The sequence below is a fragment of the Rhyacophila brunnea genome, unplaced genomic scaffold (assembly GCF_057557595.1).
Source record: "Rhyacophila brunnea isolate RB1 unplaced genomic scaffold, BYU_Rbru_1.0 scaffold_18, whole genome shotgun sequence".
Lineage (NCBI taxonomy): Eukaryota > Metazoa > Arthropoda > Insecta > Trichoptera > Rhyacophilidae > Rhyacophila > Rhyacophila brunnea.
Window position 1 is genome coordinate 8,675,539 of NW_028232837.1, and position 25,116 is coordinate 8,700,654.

Sequence of the window (25,116 nt, forward strand, 5' to 3'; positions counted from 1 at the left end):
CTATTTCTACCAACAAAAGTAAGGTTTTCTTAGAAAGTGTTTATGTCATCCTAATATCACATACATTCTAATACATCCCATAGGATTTGGGTTTAGTATTCTAGGATTTAAGTTTAAGGTACCTATCGCTTTAATTTCTTATTGAGATACAGGACTAAACCTAAATATTTTTTCTATATTTCGTTTTGATAGGTCTATTGTAAAACCTCATCATCGTTGTCATTAGTTCTAGGGGGTTGTCCATATATGATGTCACATTATAAGGGGTCTTATATAATGTCATGATTTATTAATTTAAATTTTACGAGCCGCAGCGCTCAATAATTTACCGAAAATATTGACGTGGTTACTTATATAATTTTATCTATATTTTATATAAAAAAACAAATGCGTTAGATTTCTTGTTATATGGCCTATCTAGCTCAGATGGTCAAATTATTTTTCCCACGAAACAGAGTGATACTTTTGGGGATTTCATGAACCGGAGCAGCACTCCGGTGCTCTCCAGTCCATTTCGAGCCCTGAGTATAATAAAATATTCTATGCTACCATTCTACTGAAATCGATTACTTTCAACGAATGGAGGCGGGGGTTCAAAAAATGTTACTTAATTTAGACAGGGGTGTAAAACATTTTGTGACGCGGAGAGGGGGGGAGGAATATATCGAAAATATATTTATACTAATCTAAAATTTAAACTGCATACCGCGATCCAATAGTGTATAATGATTCTCTTTCATAATAGTTATTCACCAATCAACCAATCAATCAATCGATATTGTTGCAACACTGTTAATAAATGGGTTAACAATAATTAGCCCGTATCAAGTGATCTGTGTGGTACAATATTTTTACATTTAAATCGTGTCAGACAACTTGCATAACACTGACTTATAATAAGTGAATCGCTAAGCACATTTATTGTCCAGGGCTGTACGAATTGATTTTTGTGTCCTATTAAAATAAACATTCTTAAATTACGTTTTGATTTTATTGGTTCACAAGGTCAAATACACATTCAAATTGAAAGTAATATTTTTTCAGGGGGAGGCAACGTAATGTTTTATCTATTTCGGGTTACATGTTAATTTTGTATGTAAGTATTAAATTTATTCGTAGCACAGTTTACCGTGAGCTGTCTTACCGGAAAGAGATGACCGTAGAGCACTGTGATTTAAAAAAACCCGTTGTTCATGAAGTATTCCAGGCAGTAATATTCCGAGTTTATTAGATTCAATAAGAAGATTGATAGGTACACAAGGGTCCAGACTCTCCCAGGATCGAAAAACTATAAATTATTTAGGTGAATAAAATATAACTTCTTCTTACTTTTCGTGATCTCATGAGTGAGGATCGTGACGCGGATGATTTGATTGTCAAATAACCCCCGACGGGTTGACCCCTTTTTCTCTTGGCATTCTACAAGGTCTGTGTCATTTGAGGAATCCAATATTTGCTTTAATGTTCTGACACGAGACAAGACACGGCGCCGACGACATAAACGGACACTAACGATACCTATAATTATTACTGTTAGGCCACGCGCATTATATAACCACTTGTGAATGCGACATGTAACTCGTAGGTGAGGTGGGCTAGTTGGTCACCTCTAGACTCAAAATTCGGAGTGTCTGGGTATGGGGTGTAAATAAAATAAATTCATGCAGAATTTAAATGTCAATAATTTAAATTTTGTATACCTAAGTATGACGTTGAAGATGTATAATACAAGAGTGCATACAGATTTAACCACCCCGTGATTGAGGATTAGACAAAGGGTAATGGGATGGGGAAGGCATTAATCGCTTTTATTTAAAATTTGTCGCTAAGCTGCCTAATTATAATCCGATAGGTTTTTTTACCTTCCTAAAATAGTTTTTATATTTGTACAACACAAAACGACATTTTTTTACAGTTCTTCAAAGTTCGTATTGACTCAGTGTCACTGTCAGTGTTTGAAAAACTGAAGGTAACTGTCCTCCAGAAACGCACACACTGGCATACTGAGCAATCTCTCGATTAAAATTGGTAAATTGGGTTCACAGAACAAAATAATAAATATAATTTCAATAAACTACATTGTGAAGCAGCATTTTGAATGTAGGTATGAGTGTCCTATGAAAATGAACCACACATTATAGGCGTGCAATAGTGTGTACCTCTATGGTTGCCGCCTTCAACTACACCAATGTTGAATGAACGTCAGTGCATAAACCGAGTGCAGTAAGTGGTCAGAACGAAGGACATGTTTAGAATGACGTATTATTGACAGTGGCGTCCCTAGACAGAAGGCTGCCCCTAGGCAGCGCCAAAATACCGCCGCATTCTTTATACTTACAGCATTTTTATCATCCTTCCATGACTCAAATATCTAAGAAATGTGTTGTATGTATACTTTACTAACAAACTATAGACTGTGATTATTCAACATCTGCTCGCGTCGTTTCTGGTCACCAAGGACGCCGAAAGACAACGGAAGTAAACTAGACATCGCGATCCCAACAAAAAAATACAGTCCTGTTAAACCTTTTCTGTTAATGTAAGCTGAATTCTTAATGGAAAGATATTTTTAATGCAAAGCTATTTTCCTTATTACTAAATTTAGGTAGGTACCTACCTACCCAGTTATTTCTCCTCGATTTGCCGCCCTTCGAGTAACTGCCGCCCCCAAGCGACGCTCAATATGTCTACCCCCACGGGACGTCACTGATTATTGACACCTGTATAAGTTTATCCCATATTCTTCCACAATCGAGATTGGTTGCCTGTTACTCCACACCCGTTAGGTATTTCAGTGCCCATTAATTCTGTGTTACCTAAAATCAATGACATTATTAATGGATGACGCACTCAATACAGTAGCTAGCAAGTAAATTCGCGCATTCGCATGTATAGGTAGACGTCACGCAATTTCCATTATGCGATATCACGCATCGGGAATTTATAGCAATATGACTTTTATTGTAATGGCGTTAGAGCAGTGTTTCTAGTGTCAATGTTCATTTGAGCGAACCCGTTCGAACCGAACCATTCGGCAGACCCAACAAAAAGCATCAGGGATTTAGAGCAATATCACCTTTATTGTAATGGCGTTAGAACAGATTATGCCATTCGGCAGACTCGACAATAAAGTGAGTGTCATTTTCTTTTCCAGATGATTCTTCCATATTAATGTCATTGCCTAAAATATATTATGTATTGAGATGCTGTTGTACTCGTAATAACTTCCTCACTGGAACAATCAAACCAGTAATATGTCGGCAACCTCTTACTGAATTTATGAAATGCGTTTTCCTGGAATAGTTTAGCGACGTTAGCAGCCATAAAATTATTAGTGCGTCTAAAATGCGACATCGTTTCAAGCTGGAATACTGTTATTAGCAATCTGAATTCGCGGAAAATATTATTATGCCTTTTCACCAGCAATATGCACAAATACCCTGCAAAATGTCTAATAATACTAAGGTATATCACTACTTACTTCACCGTATTCGATCCTGAGAGGATCATAGTATGGGCCTCAACAGTTGTTTTTACGAGAAATGGATGTCAACCACTTGCTCAACCTATTAGGTCCATACGATGACTCATAAAAAAATTAAAAATATTAGGATCGGACATGGTCGAGAAAAACAAAGTTGACGTGCTTTCTGCAAAATAGTACACACGACACACTAACTCTAAAGTATCTACTGCTGCGCTTGAAGTGGAGAAAATTTTACGAAAATATTAAAATAGTTTTAGTTTTATATGTATTTTATAGAAATAAATGTGTTAAATTTTTTGCTATGTGGCCTATTTAGCTCTGACGGTGAAATTATATTTTTCACGAGACGGAGCGATAATTTTGGGGATTTTATGAACTGGAACGGCGCTCCTGTGCGCTCCGGTTCATTTAGAGCCCTACTGATATAATAAAATTATAATATTTAATATTTTGCTGGGCAACTATAAACATAAGAGAATCAACAAATTATTTATCCACTGCTGTTTGATCTCTGATCTTATAATCTACATATTTGTATAGTTATATAAATGAATGAAATACTTATATTTATATATTTGAAATAATCAACTCATTTATATGTATGCATTAATAATCCACGGCAGTAGTTTTAAAAATAGTAAAACAAATTTAATTAGTAGCTACTGATTATTCAAAACACTGGGTAACCTAATAGAATGAGGAGGTTATTAAAATTTTAGATGTCAACCAGTGTTGCCAACCGTACTATAATTATAGTACAATACTATAATTTTGATTCTGCAAAAAATGTTAAATACTATAATTTTACGCCAAATATGCCGAAACACTATAATTTTAAAGGATTCGAGCCGAAAAAAGTTCCTGTACTATATTTTTTACAGAAATACTATAATTTTTACGCCTTTGTACTATAATCAGCATAGAAAAATATGGCAACACTGATGTCAACCGTTATGGTGTGCCCAGAATAACCTTTCAATCAATTAACCACATGTTTATTTAGAAATTATTATCAACAGAATTATGAGTAAATTTCTATTTCCATACATGAAAATCAGCTACCTATAAACACACACGTGTACATACATGCATTGCACGAAATTGTCATCATTTATAGCACCCTTGACGGGTTTTGGCCTCCTTCAAAAACTTCCTCCACCTTAGACGATCCAGTGCCGACACTCTCCAGTCGCTTTGACCGAGCATTATTTACTGTCTTGTAGCAGAGTACAGTTCTTATCGGCAGTATATGCACGTGGCCGATCCAGCGAAGTCTCTGCATTTTCATATGCCACGTGATCTTTCGTGATGGAAAATTTTACGAACTGGAGCGCTCGGTAATTTTACCAAAATATTATCATACTTACTGTCGTACAAGATCGTGTTAAAACTGTGAACTAATAAGCCCCTCCTAATTTTAACCGCAATTCGACAGCAACGACTTCTGGTTATCGACGAGTTGTCCACGTGTTAAAACTGTGAACTAACAAGCCCCTCCTATTTAGTTAATCGCACTTCGACTCCAGCGACTTCCGGTTATTGCCTAGATCTTCTTGTCGGATAGTACCTAGTTATCTAATTTTACGTGTATTTTACAAAAAAGTGTGTTAGATTTTTTATGTGGCCCATCTAGCTCAGACGGTCAAATATTTTTTTCCACGAGACGGAGCGATAATTTTGGGGATTTTATGAACTGGAACGGCGCTCCGGTCCATTTCGAGCTCTGGTATAGCTCCTCATTATACCTTGACCTCCAAGTACCCCATTCTTGAACAGTCCCTTCACACAGATTTTTCTTAAAACTTTCCTTTCAAAGATATCCACATTTCTCTCATCCTCTCCAAAACTAAGTGCTTTCAAACGACTCCCATAATATACATACATGTAGATGATTGTTAGAAACTTTTGTATGCGAGTGTTTCAAAACGTTCTTTGGTTGTGTACATTGGCGGATGAAAGAAATATGCATTTACATCGTAGAATTATGTAAACGCTTCAGCTTAGTAATTTAATGTCAAGATGCATGTTAGGAATGCACTGGATATTGTATGGTAAGCATTATTTTGAAGATAAAAGTGTATATTATAACATTCTTCAATAACTACAAGCAATCATTAATAAATTGATTCTATAAAATGATTTTGAAGAACGCGCGCGGTATTGTGTACACTGAACTACACGATAGATACGTTCCACGCGATACCGTGTTAAAAAAACGTGTAAAAAAAGTATACACTACGATATTAAAAAAAACCAAAGGTAACTAAAATTATTCACTATGTTTTAACACATTCTGGCCAAATTGGTCTCCAACATGCATTCAGAGTTGATGGCTTTGCACCGTGTTATTTCGAAATCGTATGAAAAGAGAGTTCAGTGTATTGTTATTATTTTCGTTTATTGTGTCAGCTTTACATTATTCTTTTCCGAGGTTTTCCTCGTGACAAGAAACACAAGTGCTACTCTTCTCATTCGCGCAGGGCTCGAAATGGAACGGAACGCACCGGAGCGCCGTTCCGGCTCGTGAAATTTGTAAAATTATCGCTCCGTCTCGTGGAAAAAATATGTTGACCGTCTGAGCTAGATAGGCCATAGAATAGAAAATCTAACACACTTATTTTTATAAAATACACATGCGATTTGATGACTATGTAAATATCTTCAGAAAATTTGTCGAGCGCTCCGGTTCGTAAACTTTTCCATTTCGAGCGCAGCATTCGCGTATAACGCATGATGGACAATGGACATCGTCAAAATTAGTGGTGGATACCGACAACCTAACATAATAATATGGTGAGGTGGTTTGGAGATTTGATAGCTCGCAATAGAATAGCAAGTTTAGTTATAGTCACATAGTGGTTGATATTGATTGTGTTCACGCGCCCTTTGGCTTGGGAAGAAAAAACCGCCACAGGAGCGAGACACTGTCGCGCTTGTTCCCCATCGGATAAGATCTCGGCGAGTGTATGGACGTTATAATCGTTTTCCGCTATCCAGCAGGCAGTTTTCGCCATTGGTAGATAATACAAGAAGAAGCCGAAAGCTCGGAAGGCTTGTCAATACGGATGTGTACCTGATTCATATAAACCTAGTAGGTATACAATCATAATTTATTTGAAAACACCTCAGATATGTATAAGTACCAGTGGCGAAGAGTGGAGGTAGGCTGTTAAGAACCGATATAAATAGTGCATACTAAACGTCAGTCAAATGTATTTGTTTTCATTGAACTAAGACTATAGGTACAATGTGTAGATAGTGTTTGTTAGTTTTTTTTTAAATTTATCGAAACCCTGCCTAATCCAACCCATAGCAGATAATAGTAAAAAATATTCGTTTTTCTATATAAATATATACAATTATGTATGGTTTAATGCCATAATTTTAGATATTTTATAGATAGAAGAATATTTTTTATCGATGTAATTCTTCATTCAACTAAAACAAATGAGTATGACTGAAAAAGGTGCACTATTTTGTCGGATCACCCATAGCATACCCAAACTATTATGGTTTGGTTTAGGCAGGGTTTAATTGAATTTTAAAAACTAAGCAGCATAATTTGCAAACTGTACCTATTCTTAGTTCAATGAAACAAATGAATATGACTGACAAAGTTTAGTGTGCACTATTTATGTTACATCTTAACAGCCTAGCTCCAGCCCTCGCCACTGATATGTATCCAGTGGCGTACCTAGGCAAAGTGCCACCCTTAGGCAGACTTAGAATGCCGCCCCTTTCAGTTTTAGTTTAAAATTGTATACAAAATTGTCAGGTGTACACCTACCTATTTTACTAGGTAACAAAATTAAAATAATATTCTGTTGTCATCTACTGAGGATTAGAGCATTTTTACGATATCTACTCTAAAAAAGCTATGATTTTATGTACGTGAAGGTCTGATGCACTGACAAGTTTGGAGCCCTCGTGATTTATGTAAACTAAAGAGTCGGTAATTTCTAACGAAGAGCCTGCATCGTACGTTTAATGGAAAACCGCGATTGCTTTTAAAAGTTGTTTCATCACCTCAATACCTACTACTAGATAATTTGATGTTCACTGTTTTTGAGATAGCTATTGAATATTATGATTCTACATTTCCTTCTCTACAAAATGATACAACTAGGTAAGTCAGAAGTTAATGGGAACTGTATTAATTTTGTGTTTGAAAATATTAGATAACTTTAAATCAATAAATGCATTAAATAAATAAAATAATAAGTGTTTACTATATTTTTCCATACAATTGAACATTATTTAATTGTTCCCAATTTCCATTTTTATTTTAAATATGTAATAATTATAGCCTAGATTTATGTTAATCAAATAAAGTTTAAATTTTATTTTCCCAACAATGACCAAATCAGAGTTATCTAGTTGTAGTATTGAGGTGACATTATGATAATTTTCATTCCTTAATTTGCCGCCCCTAAGTAAGACATAGCCTGCGTACGGGCGGGACTTAGACCCGCATCGATTGGATTCCCGCCAATGTGCTTTACCAATTGAACCACTTAATTACGACGAGATTAACTGTCAGCATTTACATACTGTTTGCAGCGGTCGAAATGGAACATTTTACGAACCAGAGCGCTAAATAATTTTCCGAAAATATTAACATAGTTCTCTAATTTTATATGTATTATATAAAAATAAGTGTGTTAGATTTTTTGGAATATGGCCTATCTACCTCTGATGGTCAAATTAATTTCTCCACGAGACGGAGTGATAGTTTTAGGGATTTTATGAACCGGAACGGTGCTCCGGTGCGATCCGATCCATTTCGAGCCCTGTTTGGTAATCCAGTTTTGTGGTTTAAATCAAAGTATCCAACGTCAGGAATGAAGAAAATAGTTTACTGCTATCACATTGAGAACTGTATTTAATTGCAATGATAATTTTTATTAGCCATTTAACAATGCAATTTGAACTCGTAAATGTTCTAAATTATTTGATAACGCATCTCTCGAATGGGGAATAAATCTTCGTTACGTTGGTATTAGAATGCATTGAGATGTGCATCGCAAGATGAAATGCGCTTTAAATTTGTTCACCACGCACATTCTTTACTTAATTAGGTATGTGATCCACTACCCATCAGTGGTGTGTTAAAAATGATAAATATATAGTGAAATTTTAAATTCGTGATACTGCAATAATATTATTTAGTACTATACCCAGGGCCATGGCCCTCACAAGGGGGGGGCGACAGGAGGGACAGGGCTCTAGCCTGGGGGCCCGGGCTCAGGAGAGGCACGGCGTGCTAAGTCGACCAGATAAGTGAAATAAATACACATCACAAATTTGCTCTAATATTAAAAAAAAAAAAAAACTGTTTAGTGTGGATTATTTTTGTCAGATCTAAAACTTAATCTTATCATGCATTGCGAACACGTTGTGGATTTTTTCAGGCACCGTTAGCGAGGGGTGCGAGACTAATCAATGCGTTTTACAGAGCCAAACACATTTCAGTGATGTGCTGTGTTTTTTTTTTCTAAATATTATTTTATTGTTTTATTTGTTTATGTTTTATGTTTTAACTCGTTCGATTACATCCAGCTCTTTTTCAATTTATAGCTTATGTTGAGAACGTCTTGAATTCTGATTCGTTACGTACCTGCACATTATTTTGTTTTTAAATACATTAATAAGTAACTATTAACAAAATAATTATAGAACCTGTCAAATTTGTGAGACCTGGAAAAAACTATTCCTCTTATCCCCCCTTGACATGGGCTGCCTATAGCGACCTACATTATTTTATCATCCTAATTACAATTTAAATCCGATGACAAGTAATTTAAAACAGCCATGATATTCATAGGCCTGTTATGTTATTATTTTGAAAGAGACGTGTGGACCAGTGTGATAATTGGTCAGGTCGAGAGAAGCAAGGCTATTTTTGAGAGGAGAGTTCTGAAAAAAATATTGTCGAAGAAAATGGCCTTTTGAGGTCGAGATATAATCAGGACGCCAAGACTTTGGTGATTGAGTACTAGAGTAAAAGAAACCCTGGACTACTGAGACTAAAATCCCTGGACTGTACCACACTATTTAAAGTTGCACCACAGACCCAGTTCATGTTGTGTAACGACAAGGGTTGTAGAATTACGTGAATGATAAATAAGAGAAAAACATAATAATTTAATTTCCATTTTATATTATTTTTTTATGCACGCCACTGTCAACATCTGCTGTCAAGTTCTTAGGTCATTTTACTGAACATGATGCAGACTACATTGCGTTGTTTTGATCAAATCATTACTACAAAATAATATCACAACAATTTTATAAAATTTATCTCTCAGTGGGTATTCACGGATTATTTTTTTTTTTTTTTTTATTTATAAAAAAAAAAAAAAAGAGTATTACGGCATTACAGCTTTTGGCCAATGCGCCATAATACATAATACATACAAATATATAAAAATATCTTAATTACAAATAACAACTAATATGACAAGAAAGTGGAAAAGACAGCATGTGTAAATATTAAAGAAATATGATAATATATACAATTATAAATTTATCCTATTTAAAACGTCTACAAACATAATATAATTAATAAAAAACAAATCAACCTTTATGGTGCCATCAAATAAGCTAATTGCACGATACACAGCATCATGAAACATAACATCTGTCCTGCGACGAGGTATCTTGAAGACCGTGGAGCTGCGAGTGATATTGGTGGGAACATGAAAATTAATATTTGCCAGTATATGCGGATTGTAAATGAACCCACGAAGAAGTAAAAAGAAATGCTTTAAAAGAACAATCACTCTTCGGGTAGACAGGGATTGCATTGATAGCATACCCAGAAGAAAACGAGTCGGGAAATTCATTTTATTGTCATTATCATAAGGAAAGAACCCGTATGTTCTTAAGTAGAGAAATCTAAGAAATCTATTGTGGACTCGATCCAGCTTAATTGTGTGCATGAACCTATTAGGACTCCAAATAATGCTGGCATATTCAAGAATACTCAACACAAATGATACGTATAATGTACGTAGCACTCGGACGTTTTCGAATGATTTTGAAACCCTCATAACAAAACCAAGCATTTTGCTAGATCTAGTACTGATGTTAAGAATATGCTGATTGAAAGTGAACTTTGTATCATACAATACTCCCAAATCTTTTATCTCCGTTACCCTACTCAATATTATACCAGACAATGTGTATGGGAACAATAAGGTGTGCCTTGAACGGATGAGGTTTAATTTTTTTCGCTGCACCAAGTCGGGTGTTGGGGTGCAAAACACTCGGGCGGTAGGATTTAGGGGGCGGCAAAATTTAAAAAAAAACTTTTGAATTGATTTTATAAAAAATGTGTTTTATTCTAATACATAAACTGAATCTTACGATGAGATAGATATTATGAAATACGTATATATCTATACGTATTTCGTTCTGACAACTGCTCTCGTTTTATGCACTGACGCTCATTCAATATTGGTGTATTTGAAATTGTTACACACACTATTGCACGTCTATAATGTGTGGTTAATTTTCGGAGGACACTCACACATTCAAAGCCCTGCCTCAAAATGTAGTGTATTGCGTTATAGCTTATCGGAATTATATTTATTAATCTGTTCTGTAGCTAAAACCATGTCATATTAGGCACGTTTCAGACGGGACACCGGTGTCGCGCTCGATATAATATAGGAGGCCTTTGTATTCGAATAAAAAAATGTACGTTTGTATTATTATGTTTATGAACGCCCCAGAGCTAATGAGTCAACGCATAATTTCGCGTTATAAATTAGAACATAAAACTGGCTGCGGTAATAAAAACAAGTGTATCGGCGGCTTGAGAATGTAGCGGCCGACGGAAAAGTGTACCGGACACGCGTTGACTCATTAGCTCTGGGGCGTTCATAAACATAATACAAAGGCCTCGTTATTATAAACAAGCGCGACACCGGCGTCCCGTCTGAAACGGGCCTTATAGTCAAGAGCACGCGATGTAATGGAAGTCGCTAAGCAATGAAATGGTAATGGCCAATGGGCTGGACAGGGACGCGCCTACCGAGGGTGTTAGGGTTGCTAAACACCCGGGCGGCAGGATTCAGGGGGCGGCAAAAGTTCGACATTAATTTAATGATATTATTTTTAAAATCTTCATATACCTATGTTACACTCCCAAATGGTCCCCATTTGGGGCTGTCCCTGTGAATCTGGAGAAGCACTAATCGGTACCAAGCCGACAAATAGTAAGGGTTGATTACGAAAATAAATAATAATAAACCGGCGACGTTGTACATGGTTGGCGACAAAATTTCATATTGGCAACGCCGCATTGGTATCGCTTCGTAAGCGGCCGTTTTTTTTTTGGCGCGACAGAACGCTGCAAACAGCCAAATCGTAAACATATACATTTCGTCCTCCGTAAAAAAATAAAATAAAATGTAGTAACCTAGTAGATATTAACGCAAATAAAACTCGTCGTTTCTGACCAAAATTCCGGTGTGTTATTTGTCCACCTCCAAGTCCCGAATCCAGACGAAAAACCATACAAAAATAAAAATGACAGCTTCTTTTCACTTTCGCAAATGGAGGGAGATGACACCTAACTACTAAGGGCGCTGTAAAACGACAAAGTTGGAAACCATCGCGATAACGTAATGAAGGACAATAGTATAATATTATAAAACGAACAATAATAATTATGGTTATTGCCAAGCGAATACTCGCTTACGATGATTGAACGGATGTGATCTCTTTTGCGTTATCTATAAAAATGTCGCAGTTTTATAATATTGCTACATGCTAGTCCGGTCATCGCAAAGAAACTTCTGGAAATTGATATCAAATTTCATCACAATGTCGATAATCAGCGGCCATTTTATTAAATGCTTGACATGAATCAATTTGTTTGCTCTTAGCATGGATTCCAGAATTAATGTTGTCATTGGTTTAAGTGTAGTAGGTATTTATCATCATCAGCCAGGTCGATTCACTGCTGGTTGAAGGCCTACCCATAGCTCCTTCCACTCTTCTCGATCCCTAGCTCTTCGCTGCTACGTATAATCACCGAACTCGATGAGTTTGTCTATCAAGAGGGATTTAGGGCGTATTTGTAGTTGTTTAGTGTCTCTTGGGCATGGCCCCCGTTAGGGGGGGGGCTGACAGGGCTCCAAACGACCGTTCTGATGTAAAAGATTCGATATAAAAGTCGCACTGTATCTGAAGCATTCAATGTTAATATTATTAGGTATACTATTCTGATGCGACATATTGTCTAAAATACAATTCATCGCGAACGGACGCAGAGGGACACTAACGATCGTAATAATTATGACCGTTAGGCCACCCCATGGCCCCCACAAAAGGGGGGCTGACAGGGCTCTAGCCTGAAAGTACCGGTGTGGCGAGTCGACCAGATAAGTGATATAAATACACATCACAAATTCTCTCTTATAGTAAAAAAAAGTCGCCTGCGGCGCTATTTTCCTTCACTAATGTTATTATTTAAAATGATGTATTTGTACAATACCAATTTTATTTATGTATCGATACTCGACAACTCCATAATTCAAATGGATGTATTAAAATATAAAAAAAAAAAAAAACACTAAAAGTATATACATTAATTCTACCGCTTACACCATTTCAGTGCTCGAAATAGAAAATCTTACGAGCCGGAGCGCTGAATAATCAAAAAATATCAAATTGGGTTAGATATTTTTCGGATATCATAAGGGCGATATGCCTAGTAATCAGGGTTTCATTTACGCTTGAAGGGGCCCTGCGCTAATACACATTACCCCCCCCCCCTCAATAACATATTAAATGTAGTTTTTTTTTTTAAATACCTACTCAATTTTTGCAAAATCACTTAATTGTCATCAATGTTCTTATAATTGGGCTCTTATCTTCAAAATTCTAGAAGCTCGTACATTTGCGTATTCCTTTGCTGCAAGGGTCTTTTGTGATTTCAAATTATTTTTCTGGTTCCAGAGACCTACTAAATTAGGGTCCCGGACCTGTAGCCCTTTGGTAAATTCAGCCCTGCTTGTAAGGGTAAACAATTGCAAATTTGGGGCACATCTGAAGTCCGAACAGCCTAATACTATATTATAGGCCTTTGTAGGACAAATCAAATAATAAATAATATAAATATATCGCAGGCGATTTTTTTTCCCACGAAATAGTTCTTCGAAAAATTATATTATCCTCTTTTTATTCATTGTCTGTTTGCCGCTCCTTAACGTATGGAACACCTAAACAGTGCATTACCTACCTACCATTCAAGACGTGACTGCTCTATGGCATCACTAAAGAAAATATCGCCCCTAGCCAGAGTTCATGGCCATCCCAATTTTTTTGATAATATTTTAAGACCGTCAATCATATTATTCATATCGTCATTTAATTACCAACCCACACAATATAATTTAAATATAAATATCAATATATAATAATATATAATATAGATACCCACACATATAATTTTATCATAATACCTATGATGTAAAATATCTCTAAATTTTCAATCAGCAATAAAATTATAAATATTTATAAGGCTCTCGTGATGTAGTGCGTAAGGCGCTGGCCTTCCACCCGAGAGTTCTGGGTTTGACCCGGTGAGGACACAATATTAATTTGTTTTTCTCAAAGCCTGGGTGTTTGTGATTGTTCAAAATTACTAAGAACCAACTTGTACGAAAAAGCAAGGACGTTGTTATTAATAATTCTAAAAAAAATATACATAAATAAATGTTTAATCTATATGGCACGCAGCCTCTTTTTTCCAATAGTGTCAATAGTTATTGTACCTACCTAACTATTTCAAATGAAATTGGACAGTTGGAAGTCCAAGGTATGCTATATGTGAATGCGTCAGAACATCATTCCATCCCTCCAATTTTTTTTTTGATAATGCTTGAACAACTAATACATTTTTTTTCTTTATTTGGAAGCAATTGAGCTCTTCTCTGAATGAAAGGCTATTCTGCTTTACAATGGTTTACAAAAGTATACATACATTTTTTTAACTACAGGCATAAATAGTTATATTATTAATAATACAGAATTATATTTTTGTTACACTATACACTAGACATTTACGTTACATTTTTGGAGAAATTCATGTACAATTTTCATAACTGAAATATTTACTAATACATTTTAATAGTGCGTTATTTTACACTCGTTTTGCAGTAAAAAAAATCAAAAATAATTACATAATATTGATGATTGAATATTTTGGAAACTCGGTTTCATTGGATTGTATTATAAAGATGTAGCACTTCTATTATTTTGTTTTAATATACCTACTAGTAATATGAGGAAAATTTAACGTCTCCATATGACATAATATTATGTATTTCCGCCTCACCATTAATTGGTTTGTGTTAATTTTTACTCTCCATTATTCTTCTATCCTCTATAATTCGTGTTATAAATTGTTTTACTAGTGCATATTTTCATTTTGACTGATATGCACAGATCTAGTTATTATCTCTACTCGATTCGATTGGCATTGGTTTTCCTTGGCTCATTGGGATTCCTAATTAAGAACAAATCTTTTCATATATGGCTATAACGATACTTAATAATTGGACCAGGATCAATTAATATATAATCAAGAATACAAAATACGAATGGTGGTTTCAATAGCATTATCAACACCAAAACTACCTAGTGAAATATTAAGAACCTGAAGGTAATTCGATAAGTTTTCATTTATAATATGTATGTAAATATGTCTACTTTTTATTTGGAGCGATAAAGAGAACCATTTTTATGAACTATTTACAAAATAAAATACGAAACTCACCACAGGCATAGTAATTTTGAGATTTTTACTGGGTAGGTAACACAAAACTAAACCGCTATAAAATAAAAATATTATATAAAAAAAATATTTTAGTTCCACTATTGAAGCACTTAATTTCTCTTGTGGTCGGTATATTATAGATACTTAGTAATTATATGACACGACACTAATATTTCACTACACTAAGTACCGTACAATCTATAATAATTTACACTAAGATAACAGATATTTCTTAATAAACGGATTTGTAGGTAAGTTGATATATAAAATAATAATAAAAAAAATTAAGAAAAAAACACGAATATATATCAACGAGAAATAGGTATACGCTTTTGATTTTCAAACGTATCAATATTAATATTAATTTTATCATCAAAAACATTTGGATGATATTTTATTGTCGCTTATGTTATATATAATTATATACGTTAAAAATATTTTGTATTGAGATTTATTATAGGAAATATTAAATTACATGGAAATAATGCGACCAGTTCAGAGAGAAAGAAGATACGTACTAACTTTGGGACATATGTCATCCTTTAAAAATGACCAAATAAGTGCTTTATTTTTTCAAAATTTTGTAAGTTAAGTACAAAAACTTTACAAACAATGCAAGTAAAATAAATGCAAGCTGTCTGCAATAAATCACTATTGTTTGCCTGGATGACGGGCGTTCAGCGCGCGTCTGATGCCTTTGTTTTATTGACGCAATAATTCGGACAATATGAGAGACCCTAAAATCCATAAAAAGGGCATAGTTGCTGAACACCAACATCAACAGGTCGACTGATGAACGGCCTCGATTGTCTTGTGATGTATTGTCAAAACTATTAATGCGTCAAACCTACCTATGTAAAGTTAGCTATACTATATCCTATATTTTGCTCAATCGTCAATCGGACAGTTATGATTTTGTTTCTCCCTTTCATTTCACTCCATAAAACATTGTGACTTCCACTCCCATATTGATTACAAATGTACTCAAAATAAAAACTGTTTGGGAACCCGCGAATTACACTCTTACCAGTCTTATCCAAGTCAGCTAAGCTCCGCGTTTGATACCAAAGGGTCGAAAATCCAAGCCTTGGTAGATACCTACACTGAGGTAATTTAATTATTCATAAAACTTTAATTAACAAATGAACTATTTTTCACAATAATGTTATTTAGATATTTCTACATAACATTATTGTGAAAAATCGTACCTACCAGTGTGTATTACAATTATTATTAGGTACGTAATAATTTTACGTTATTATCGTTATTAGTAGTAGGTACCCTAAATAAATGATGTATTCTGTGATTTTGTCTTAAAGCAAAAAACAACTTGTTAAATATCACTATAGAATAGAATAATACCTATAAGTAGGTACTATTATCTCATATTGTCTTAAAGAAAACGGAAGAGAGCAATAAATGTAAGGGTTCTTTCTTCAATAAAAACTGTATTTTTTATTTTCAGACACATGGGTTGTCTAGAAATGCATTGTTAGGAAAAAATATACGTGAGATGCATTTCTAAGAAGAAATTTGGCTTACTGTGGCACCAATTTGTATCGACATGTACGAAGTATTAACAGGGGTAGTCAACAAGTAAAATCATTGTTTAATAGAAAGATTTTTTTTTAAATATATCATACTAATTCATATTCCTCAATTTCAACACATTCTGAACCGGAACGCCATATTAAATAGTCTGATGAGGCTCGAAAATTTTACGAGACATCTCGCTATCAGGATTCCACGAGAAGGAACGGTAGATTCGAGGATTCCACGAGACGGAACGGAATTGTCGAGGAATTCACGAACCGGAACGGCGCTCCGGGGCGTTCCGCTCCATTCCGAGCGCTGCACCATTTGGAAAACGCTACTGTGGAGCGTTACACTGCCTTCATCCTTAGCGATAGGTAGGGGGGCCCGCCAAAGAATTCTAGCCTGGGGGCCCGCTTCAGGATGTGGGGGCCATGGGCCACCCGTATGCAATGACCAATCCTAGGTCAACACCCGTTACCTAGAACTGCTGGTTAGGTATTCATTTCAAATTCAGTGTCTGGGTATGGGGAATATACTAACCTAAAAATTTGCAGTGTTTCACGGTTGAAACGACGAGAAGCTATAAGTACAATGCGGGGTAAATCCGTTAGTGCCATCTGATAAATTTTATAATAAATTATTATGGATATTTTTTCGAAATAGACACCCCATACCATTTTTATGTTCCAACCAACTATAACATTTTTTATTTTATTTTGTTCCAGAAAACTACAAAAATGAGGGGCAAGGCATTATTTACGGTCCTGCTGTTAGCAGCCGTAATTTTAGATGTTTCGGCTGAAAAGGTGAGACAATATTTTTTAAATCTTATAATAATAATTTGTACTTACCATTATTATATCTTGGCTATGGATGTCTGGATGATCTGTGGTAAGTACTACAGACTCCCCCCGCACTTTCAGGTATAATCTAGGGAATGGGACAACTGGACTCCGGACAATTGGACGCCGCACTGTCATAGACACTATACAGAACGTAGACGAGGTATTTTAATCAGTTTTTATCTACTACTTAGTAGTTTTAATTCATTTTACTCTTAACATAATGTATTCTTTATTGCGGATTGAGAATTACCATGCCTAAGGCTTTATATAAAATAAAAAACTCTTTTTTCGTTGGAACTTAAACATTTGCACGATTAAATCATTATTTACGCGTCTGCATATTTACATTCTCACCAACTATTAAATCATAATATAATCATTTAAATATAAATAATAATATTAAATATATTTTTTTAAAGCACCTATAAGTACCTAACGTCTTTTTATTTTAGAATTCCGTGGCGTCCAGTTGTCCCGGCGCCAAATTGTCCTAGATTCATAATCTACGCTGCCGACCCCCGCTAATAGTCCGTAACACTGCATACTGCGCAATAATTTAATCAACTCTTATGAATTTTCTTGACAACATTTACATGGTACATATACTGTATTGGTAACAATAAAATTAGAAGATTTATCTTCATTTGGGTCCGTATTTTTCCGACTTTGGGCCAGCCCATATAGACCGCATGTAACCACAAAAGCACGGCAAGCTGTGGCTGTCTGCAGTCGAGCGCAACTGGCCTACAACCCAGAGTCTAAACTGGACAGCATGTAGATGTAGTCATGTTTTTGTGGTTCATTGAGATCCTGCCCTTTCGTATGGTGTTGACGAGAACACATATTTTAGCTGGCTCTCATATCTAAACTCGCCTCGTCTGCAACGTGTCGAATACGTCATTGTGACATCATCATTATTCACAAAACACACGTTGCTGAATGGAGCTTCGCAGATTAGTCGAATGCGACTTTTTAGTTTGAAAAAAAAAAATCTATTGTTGCAATCGACAAGTTGCATGCATCTCGGGCTGCGAGTCGAAGACGCCAGAACGCATAGGAACATCTACGAATTGGTCATTCCTATACCGGCTTGCCGATCGCCGCATCCAAATTTCTATATGTTTCGAGGGTTACGTGCGACTGTCGCTTCATATGCAACACCGGATTGACGTTCTTGGAAGGTTTGATTTATGGCTGTGCGGCAGACGAAGCGAGCTTAGATGTGAGAGCCGGCTTAGAGACGCCATTTTTGGAACACCTAAATTTTGTGTTATTTTATTTATATACATAGGTAACACTAAGTTTGTTTATATATTTACAGAGAAGGATAAAGAAGGGGAAAAAACATAATAAACCCACAGAAAGCCCAGAGATGACGACAGAATTCTCAACGGAACCAACACCCATTGGATTGGAAGACTTCGAAAGGCAAGGAGAAGATAACTATCATGTAAGAATGTTTACTTTTTCCAGTATAATTGAGTTTGCGCAAAATTTATATCTTGTTTTCTACTTCCTTTTATTGACTTTACAAAGTTAAGAGACTTAAGAATAATAATTCGAATGAAAAAAATCTTTAATCATCGTAACGGCAATATGTCAATCTTTCAATGTATTAAAACATGTTTATATACATATAGTGATATGTTGTAAGAACATTATGGCTCCCACAAAGGGAGGGCTGACAGGGCTCTATCCTGGGGGCCCGGCATAACGGGTAGACCAGATAAGTAAGATAAACACACATCACAAATTTACACTAATATTAAAAAAAGTCTCCTGCAGCACTATTTTACTTCGAGAGTAATGGTTGTGCAATGCAATTTTTGATTATGGTGTCGATACTCAACTATATAATTGAAGCGGATGTATTCATAAACACAAAAGCCGCTAAAATACACAGAATACCCTTAATTGTACCTCGAACATCATTTGAAAAACGCTACTATAGGGCGTCATACTGCTTTTAACCTTGGTGATAGGTAGGGGGCCCACCAACGATCCTAGTCTGGGGGCCCGCTTAGTAGAGGTGGGAAAACTGGTCGATTTTGAAGACTAAGTATACTTACTACCAGTATAAAAAAATACTTAGTATCAAAACTTGTTCCAAAATACTTACTAGTATTTGGAATACTATATAGAGCAGTTGGCGTGCGTATGCGACATAAGTCTCATACTAAACTGGAACTAAAACTTAACTCCATATTAGTATTTGAAAAATCGGCTTCAAGCTGGGCTTTTTGAAATGTCCCATTTATTATAAAATTTTAAACACATTTTAAATTTATGAGTTGTTTTTATTATTAACATAAAATTAATAACAATTTTTTTATTGTAAACTGTGTCACCTCAGTCACCTCACCACATTTCCGAGGGAATAATATGCTGCTACAGAAAATTTATGACCTTTTTGTTCATACATATGATGATGTCATTCGCATGCATAGACTAATAAATTAAAATATAATTGTATTCAAGTGCTACCTCGCTCTCGCGCATTTAATGTCAATAGTATTGAAAGTCTACCAACTAGCCAGCGACTCGCGATGATATCATCACAAGTTTATTGGGCCACACGTACTGAGTATGGGTAGTTTCATCCGATACTTGAGTACACACACTGGTGACAGTATTTTCAACTCACCTCTACCGCTTAGGATGTGGGGGCAATGAAGAACATCATCAAACACTCACTAGCATTGCAATTTTGAATAAAACGAGGTATCTTGCGGTGCGGTTACCTGTTACCGCAAGCTCAAAGTATCAATACCGGTATCGGTAACGAAAGAAAAGTATTGATACTTATATCAAAAAATCGATTCTTTTTCGACAGCCTTAATTTTTTTTTTAGGGTTCAGTTAGGGCTGTTTTTTATTGTTGTTATTGACGAATTATTATGTTTTTTTGCAGGAAGCTGAGCGTTTACGTCTGAAAGAGATGGCCCGCCAAGCTGCTGACGGAATTACCAGCAATGATTTCGCAAGAGACTCCGAGCTGTTTGTTGGTAAGTCATTTAAAACATTGTTTGTGGATCGAGTGGGGTCACGAAACTGGATCATATTCACGAGCTAGACATAGTAAAAGTTTGAATTAACTGTTTTAAACATAAACCCAAGGTCAATTGTTTAGCATTTGTCAACTGGGCAGCAGTCTAAGGGATTTTGAAAATAATCTATACCGGACATGTCTAACGCGTCGATAGCAGGATGGGTTTTAGTCGACCACACCAGTAGCGAAGGATGTGAGTAGGCTGTTAAGATCCGACATAAAGAGTGCACACTAAACTTTGTCAGTCAAACATATTTATTTTCATTAAACTAAAACTACAATGTATAATATATATAGTGTTTGTTAGTTTTTAAAATTCAATTAAACAATGCCTAATCCACGCCATAGTAGACAATAGTAATAAAATAATCATTTATCTATAAAATATCTAAAATTACGCCATTAAAATTAAACCATACATAATTTTAGATATTTTATAGAAAGTACAGTATTTAGTACAATAGATAGTAGTAGATATAATACAATATTTTTTATCTATTACGGTTTGGCATTTGGCATAGGCAGGATGAAATGAATTAAAAAAAAAAACTTATTATCATCTGTAATATGTATTCTAATTCAACAAAAACAAATAAGTTTGACTGAAAAAGTGTGCACTATTTTTGTCGGTTCGCCCATAGCATACATAAACTATTATTGTTTGGTTTAGGCAGGGTTTAATTGAATTTTAAAAACTAACCAGCACCATCGGCAAATTGTATTCTTAGTTCAATGAAAACAAATATATGTGGGTGACAAAATTTAGTGTGCACCATTTATGTTGAATCTTAACAGCCTACCTCCACCCCATTTAGTCGCCATGAAAATGTAAAAAGTGTGTAGATTTAGTTGTAATATTATTGTGATTTCATTAGGATTTTGAAGAGAAAGGATTAACCATTCCTATTTTTATTTCTTTTACGAACGTGAAAGTAATTTTCAAATTTGACATGTGACGTGATATTACTTAATTCGTATTGCATTACTCATGACTAACCGCAGAAGTGTGAGAAAGAGAAGGTGTGAATCTCCACACTACTGAAGTATAGTTTTCCCTTACTGTCACGCAGCAGTTTTTACACAGACTATGAGTGTAATGAGTGCCCAAAACTCATAATTTTTATGACAAATGGGAAATTGATTATTCCTTTGCGATGGTCAAAGACAAGCCTCGTCAGCCAAATGTAATACCTTTGTTCAAATTGAATAATGACTATGGTAAGCGTGTGGTTCACTGCCTGTTTTAATACAGCCTACTTGAAGTCGGACATGCTCGAAGGCCTCAACCAGTGCTATTTCCTGGATTAGTGTTGTAGTCTCCGGTCTAGGATTGAAATGTTGATATCTAAGAAAGCGTCTCATTTTCAGAAAGGCACTCCTTACTATCCAAGTTGCATATTCAATTGGTTCGCCGTTAATTACAAAACTTGTATTTTGTGTCCTTATTTTGGATACAGTTAACAGGTTCTATGGCCTCAGCGAGTTATCTCGCTGATACACCCCTGTTACAGGCGGGCTTCTCCCGGTGTAAAATAATCATTTAGTAGCTTAAGTCGAAACGTAACCCTGACCTCTAGAAACGGCTTCATAAAACATCTAATCTGATTCCTTGCTCAACCACGTAAGTATTTCTTTTAATTTAAAAAGTAAAAATGATGATGGATGAAAGAGATAATTTTAAGACTAAATATAAGGATTTAAATATAATAAATTTTGCCGCGCATTGTGCGTGAAATCCTCGCGCGCCGGCGCCAGGGTCAGGCTCGTGATTCGCCGAATCAAAGATCACGCGATAAAATTTGGCCAATCACGAGAGTCCTTTTTTTTGCTGGATGGCGTCGGTACGAGGAATTTAAAAAAAAAGAAAAAAGGATGTTAGTAAGCGTCCCCTTTCCGATAGGTACGGACCTGACGACTACAACTGTAAAAATCCCAAATATAATTTGTAAAACTAAAAATTAAGAAAATGTAAAATATAAACAATATCACGTTACGAGCACGAAGGACTGTGTTTTATTTACACTCCAATCGTTTATATACTATTTTTTTTTGTGAATCCGGGGTTCGATGGACACCCGAGCTAGCCGCTGGAACCCCGGGGATCTCAATGGCGCCTGGCAACATGGGGCGTGAAGAATCGCATTAATTCTTCCGAACCCGCGAAATAAAATTTACGCCCGCGAACGCTAAATAAAAGTTTACGATCCAGGAGCCGGAACAACCAAGAAATGGTTAACTAAAAAGCGGACTCCGACGTAACCCTTATCGAAGAAGAAGTGCTGTCTCCAACATCAAACCGGGAGGGCCCTCTGGTGTTCGAAGACAGTCCACATACGGAGCTGACCGCGCCTAGCGTCGTGCTGGAGACCGTAGCACCAGCGCGTCTCCAGTACGACGAATGGCTGCACAAATCCCACCTATGGAGACCAGACACATCATCGACGGTATCCAGCGAGGAGGGCTCGTAGAGGCCACGGCCCACTCACGACGAAAAACGGCGAGCAAAATGCCGATTTTCCTAGGGTATCACTAACATGTGTACCCTAGTCGACCACGGGATGTTCGGTGAGGAGAGAAAAAGGAAACGCGAGGCTAGGGAGCCTCACAAGAGGGCTGAGAAGGCGCGCAAGCTGAGATGAATCGAAGAAGCTGTACGGGCGCAGGCTCGACCACGAGGAGATGAAGCAGGACCAGTCGCCAACCCTCTAGTCAAGGGTGAACGCCGAGTTGCTGTTGGAAGTTTCAGTGTAAACAGTGTAGTTAAAAGTGAAGATAATAATCGTAAATATCCGGAAATTCTTCTAATTACGGATAAAAAGTTAATTAAGGACCCATTTTCTGAGCCCTATAATCTTAAGTTCGTTAGTAAGAAAAATGTACATTCTAGTTTTAAAAATAACGCTCCGCAAAGTGACGCCAATTCTTTCCGTTCAAATAAAGTAAATATGAATGAATTCGAAAACATTAACATTGAAAATCGCAAACAATTTTATAAACGGGAAAGACGATATTCTACAGTAGCGCGATACCTGTTTCAAAGTTACGCCGTGTTAATAATTTGAATCCAAAGAGAAACGAGGAAAATAGTACACTACCGTCCCTATTATTTCTTTACAAATTACCAATCGTAAATTTAACACAGCGAAAACGGAACGGGAATAATAAGGCGTCACTCGACAAAGTGTTAGTTGTTATGTTAAATTTTAATAATAAGTTAAAATTAGGTATAAAAGGATGAAAGTAGAGATTGTATGCTTGTGATAAAAAAAAAAAAAAAAAATGAGTCAATAAGCCGTAAATTTCTCAACGGGGTTTCAATAATAAAAAAAAAAATAATAATAATAAAACGTGAGAGGCACCGTAAATCGGCGCGGCGCGCCTTTGGAATAGGATGTCGGGCGCGTAAAACGAAACAACAATTTTTTTTAATAAAATGGGTTTCACTAAAAATAAAGTTAATTACACAGTTTTAAGTGTACTGATTCAGAAATAAATATAATGAGAGGGTGGAATATTTCAATTTTTAATATCAATGTGATTTATACAATCAATACAATGTTGCAAAATAATTATGGGTATTAGGGTAAAATATTAAATGTGATAGTAAGTACCATAAGTACAATGGGAAGATTTTATATAAAATTAGTAGCTATTTAATGTATGGGGTAGGAGTAATTAATAAAGTAAATTCGAATAAATTTAAAGTACAGGAAGTCTAATGAACGAATAAATTACTAAAGAAAGAAAAAGAATAAATACAGATGAAGACAATTTGGAAGCACAAAGGGAGCCACCTCTTGAAGTAAGCGCATCCAAAGGCAGCGTAGCCGAAAATTCATGATACCAAAGCTTGATGGTGTGGAGAGTGCGCACTCTCCTTTCTCGCGCAGGTTCATGGAGAGACTAGGGACGTGACGCCTGAAAGATATCGTGAAACAACAAGAGGTACTTCCGAAGTGTAACCATCTATAAAAAAAAAAAAAGAAAGGGAAAAGGATACTTATTGTAAACATCCATCCTATTACCTGTGGGAGAGCCGTGCCGCCGTCAACGAGCCTGGCCGTTGTACCGCTATACGATGCCTTGCCCGCAGTAATAGGAACAGATGGAGACACAGTACCTGTCCATCTATGAGGTGATACTCCAGAGACCAGCAGATCAGTGGAAAACTTTCCACAGGAAGATATCCGCTGCTCGGAACGAGCCTGGCTCAATAGTAACGCCACTACCACGCCCTGGTTGCAAAGGCAGACGACGCCAAACGAGGTACGCTCCTATTGCACCAGAAGAAGAAAAACGTAACATGAAATAATAATTCCGAACGAGGGCCAAACGTCTACGAATATAGCCCCTAGGAATACAAAAGAAAGATTGGAAAGCGCGAGAGTCAAAGACTGCAGCTTCGCGAC

At 36.0% G+C, this 25,116-nt stretch overlaps 1 protein-coding gene across 1 annotated transcript in view; it reads left to right on the forward strand.

The window, feature by feature from the left end:
• Positions 1 to 25,116, forward strand: part of SPARC (secreted protein, acidic, cysteine-rich) — a 58,054-nt gene that overhangs the window by 23,567 nt on the left and 9,371 nt on the right. Inside the window, exons 2-4 of the mRNA XM_085945140.1 lie at positions 17,540 to 17,620; positions 18,981 to 19,109; positions 20,570 to 20,663. Of these exons, the coding sequence (XP_085801266.1) occupies positions 17,552 to 17,620; positions 18,981 to 19,109; positions 20,570 to 20,663 (292 nt within the window). The 5' untranslated portion in view covers positions 17,540 to 17,551. The remainder of the gene's footprint in view (positions 1 to 17,539; positions 17,621 to 18,980; positions 19,110 to 20,569; positions 20,664 to 25,116) is intronic.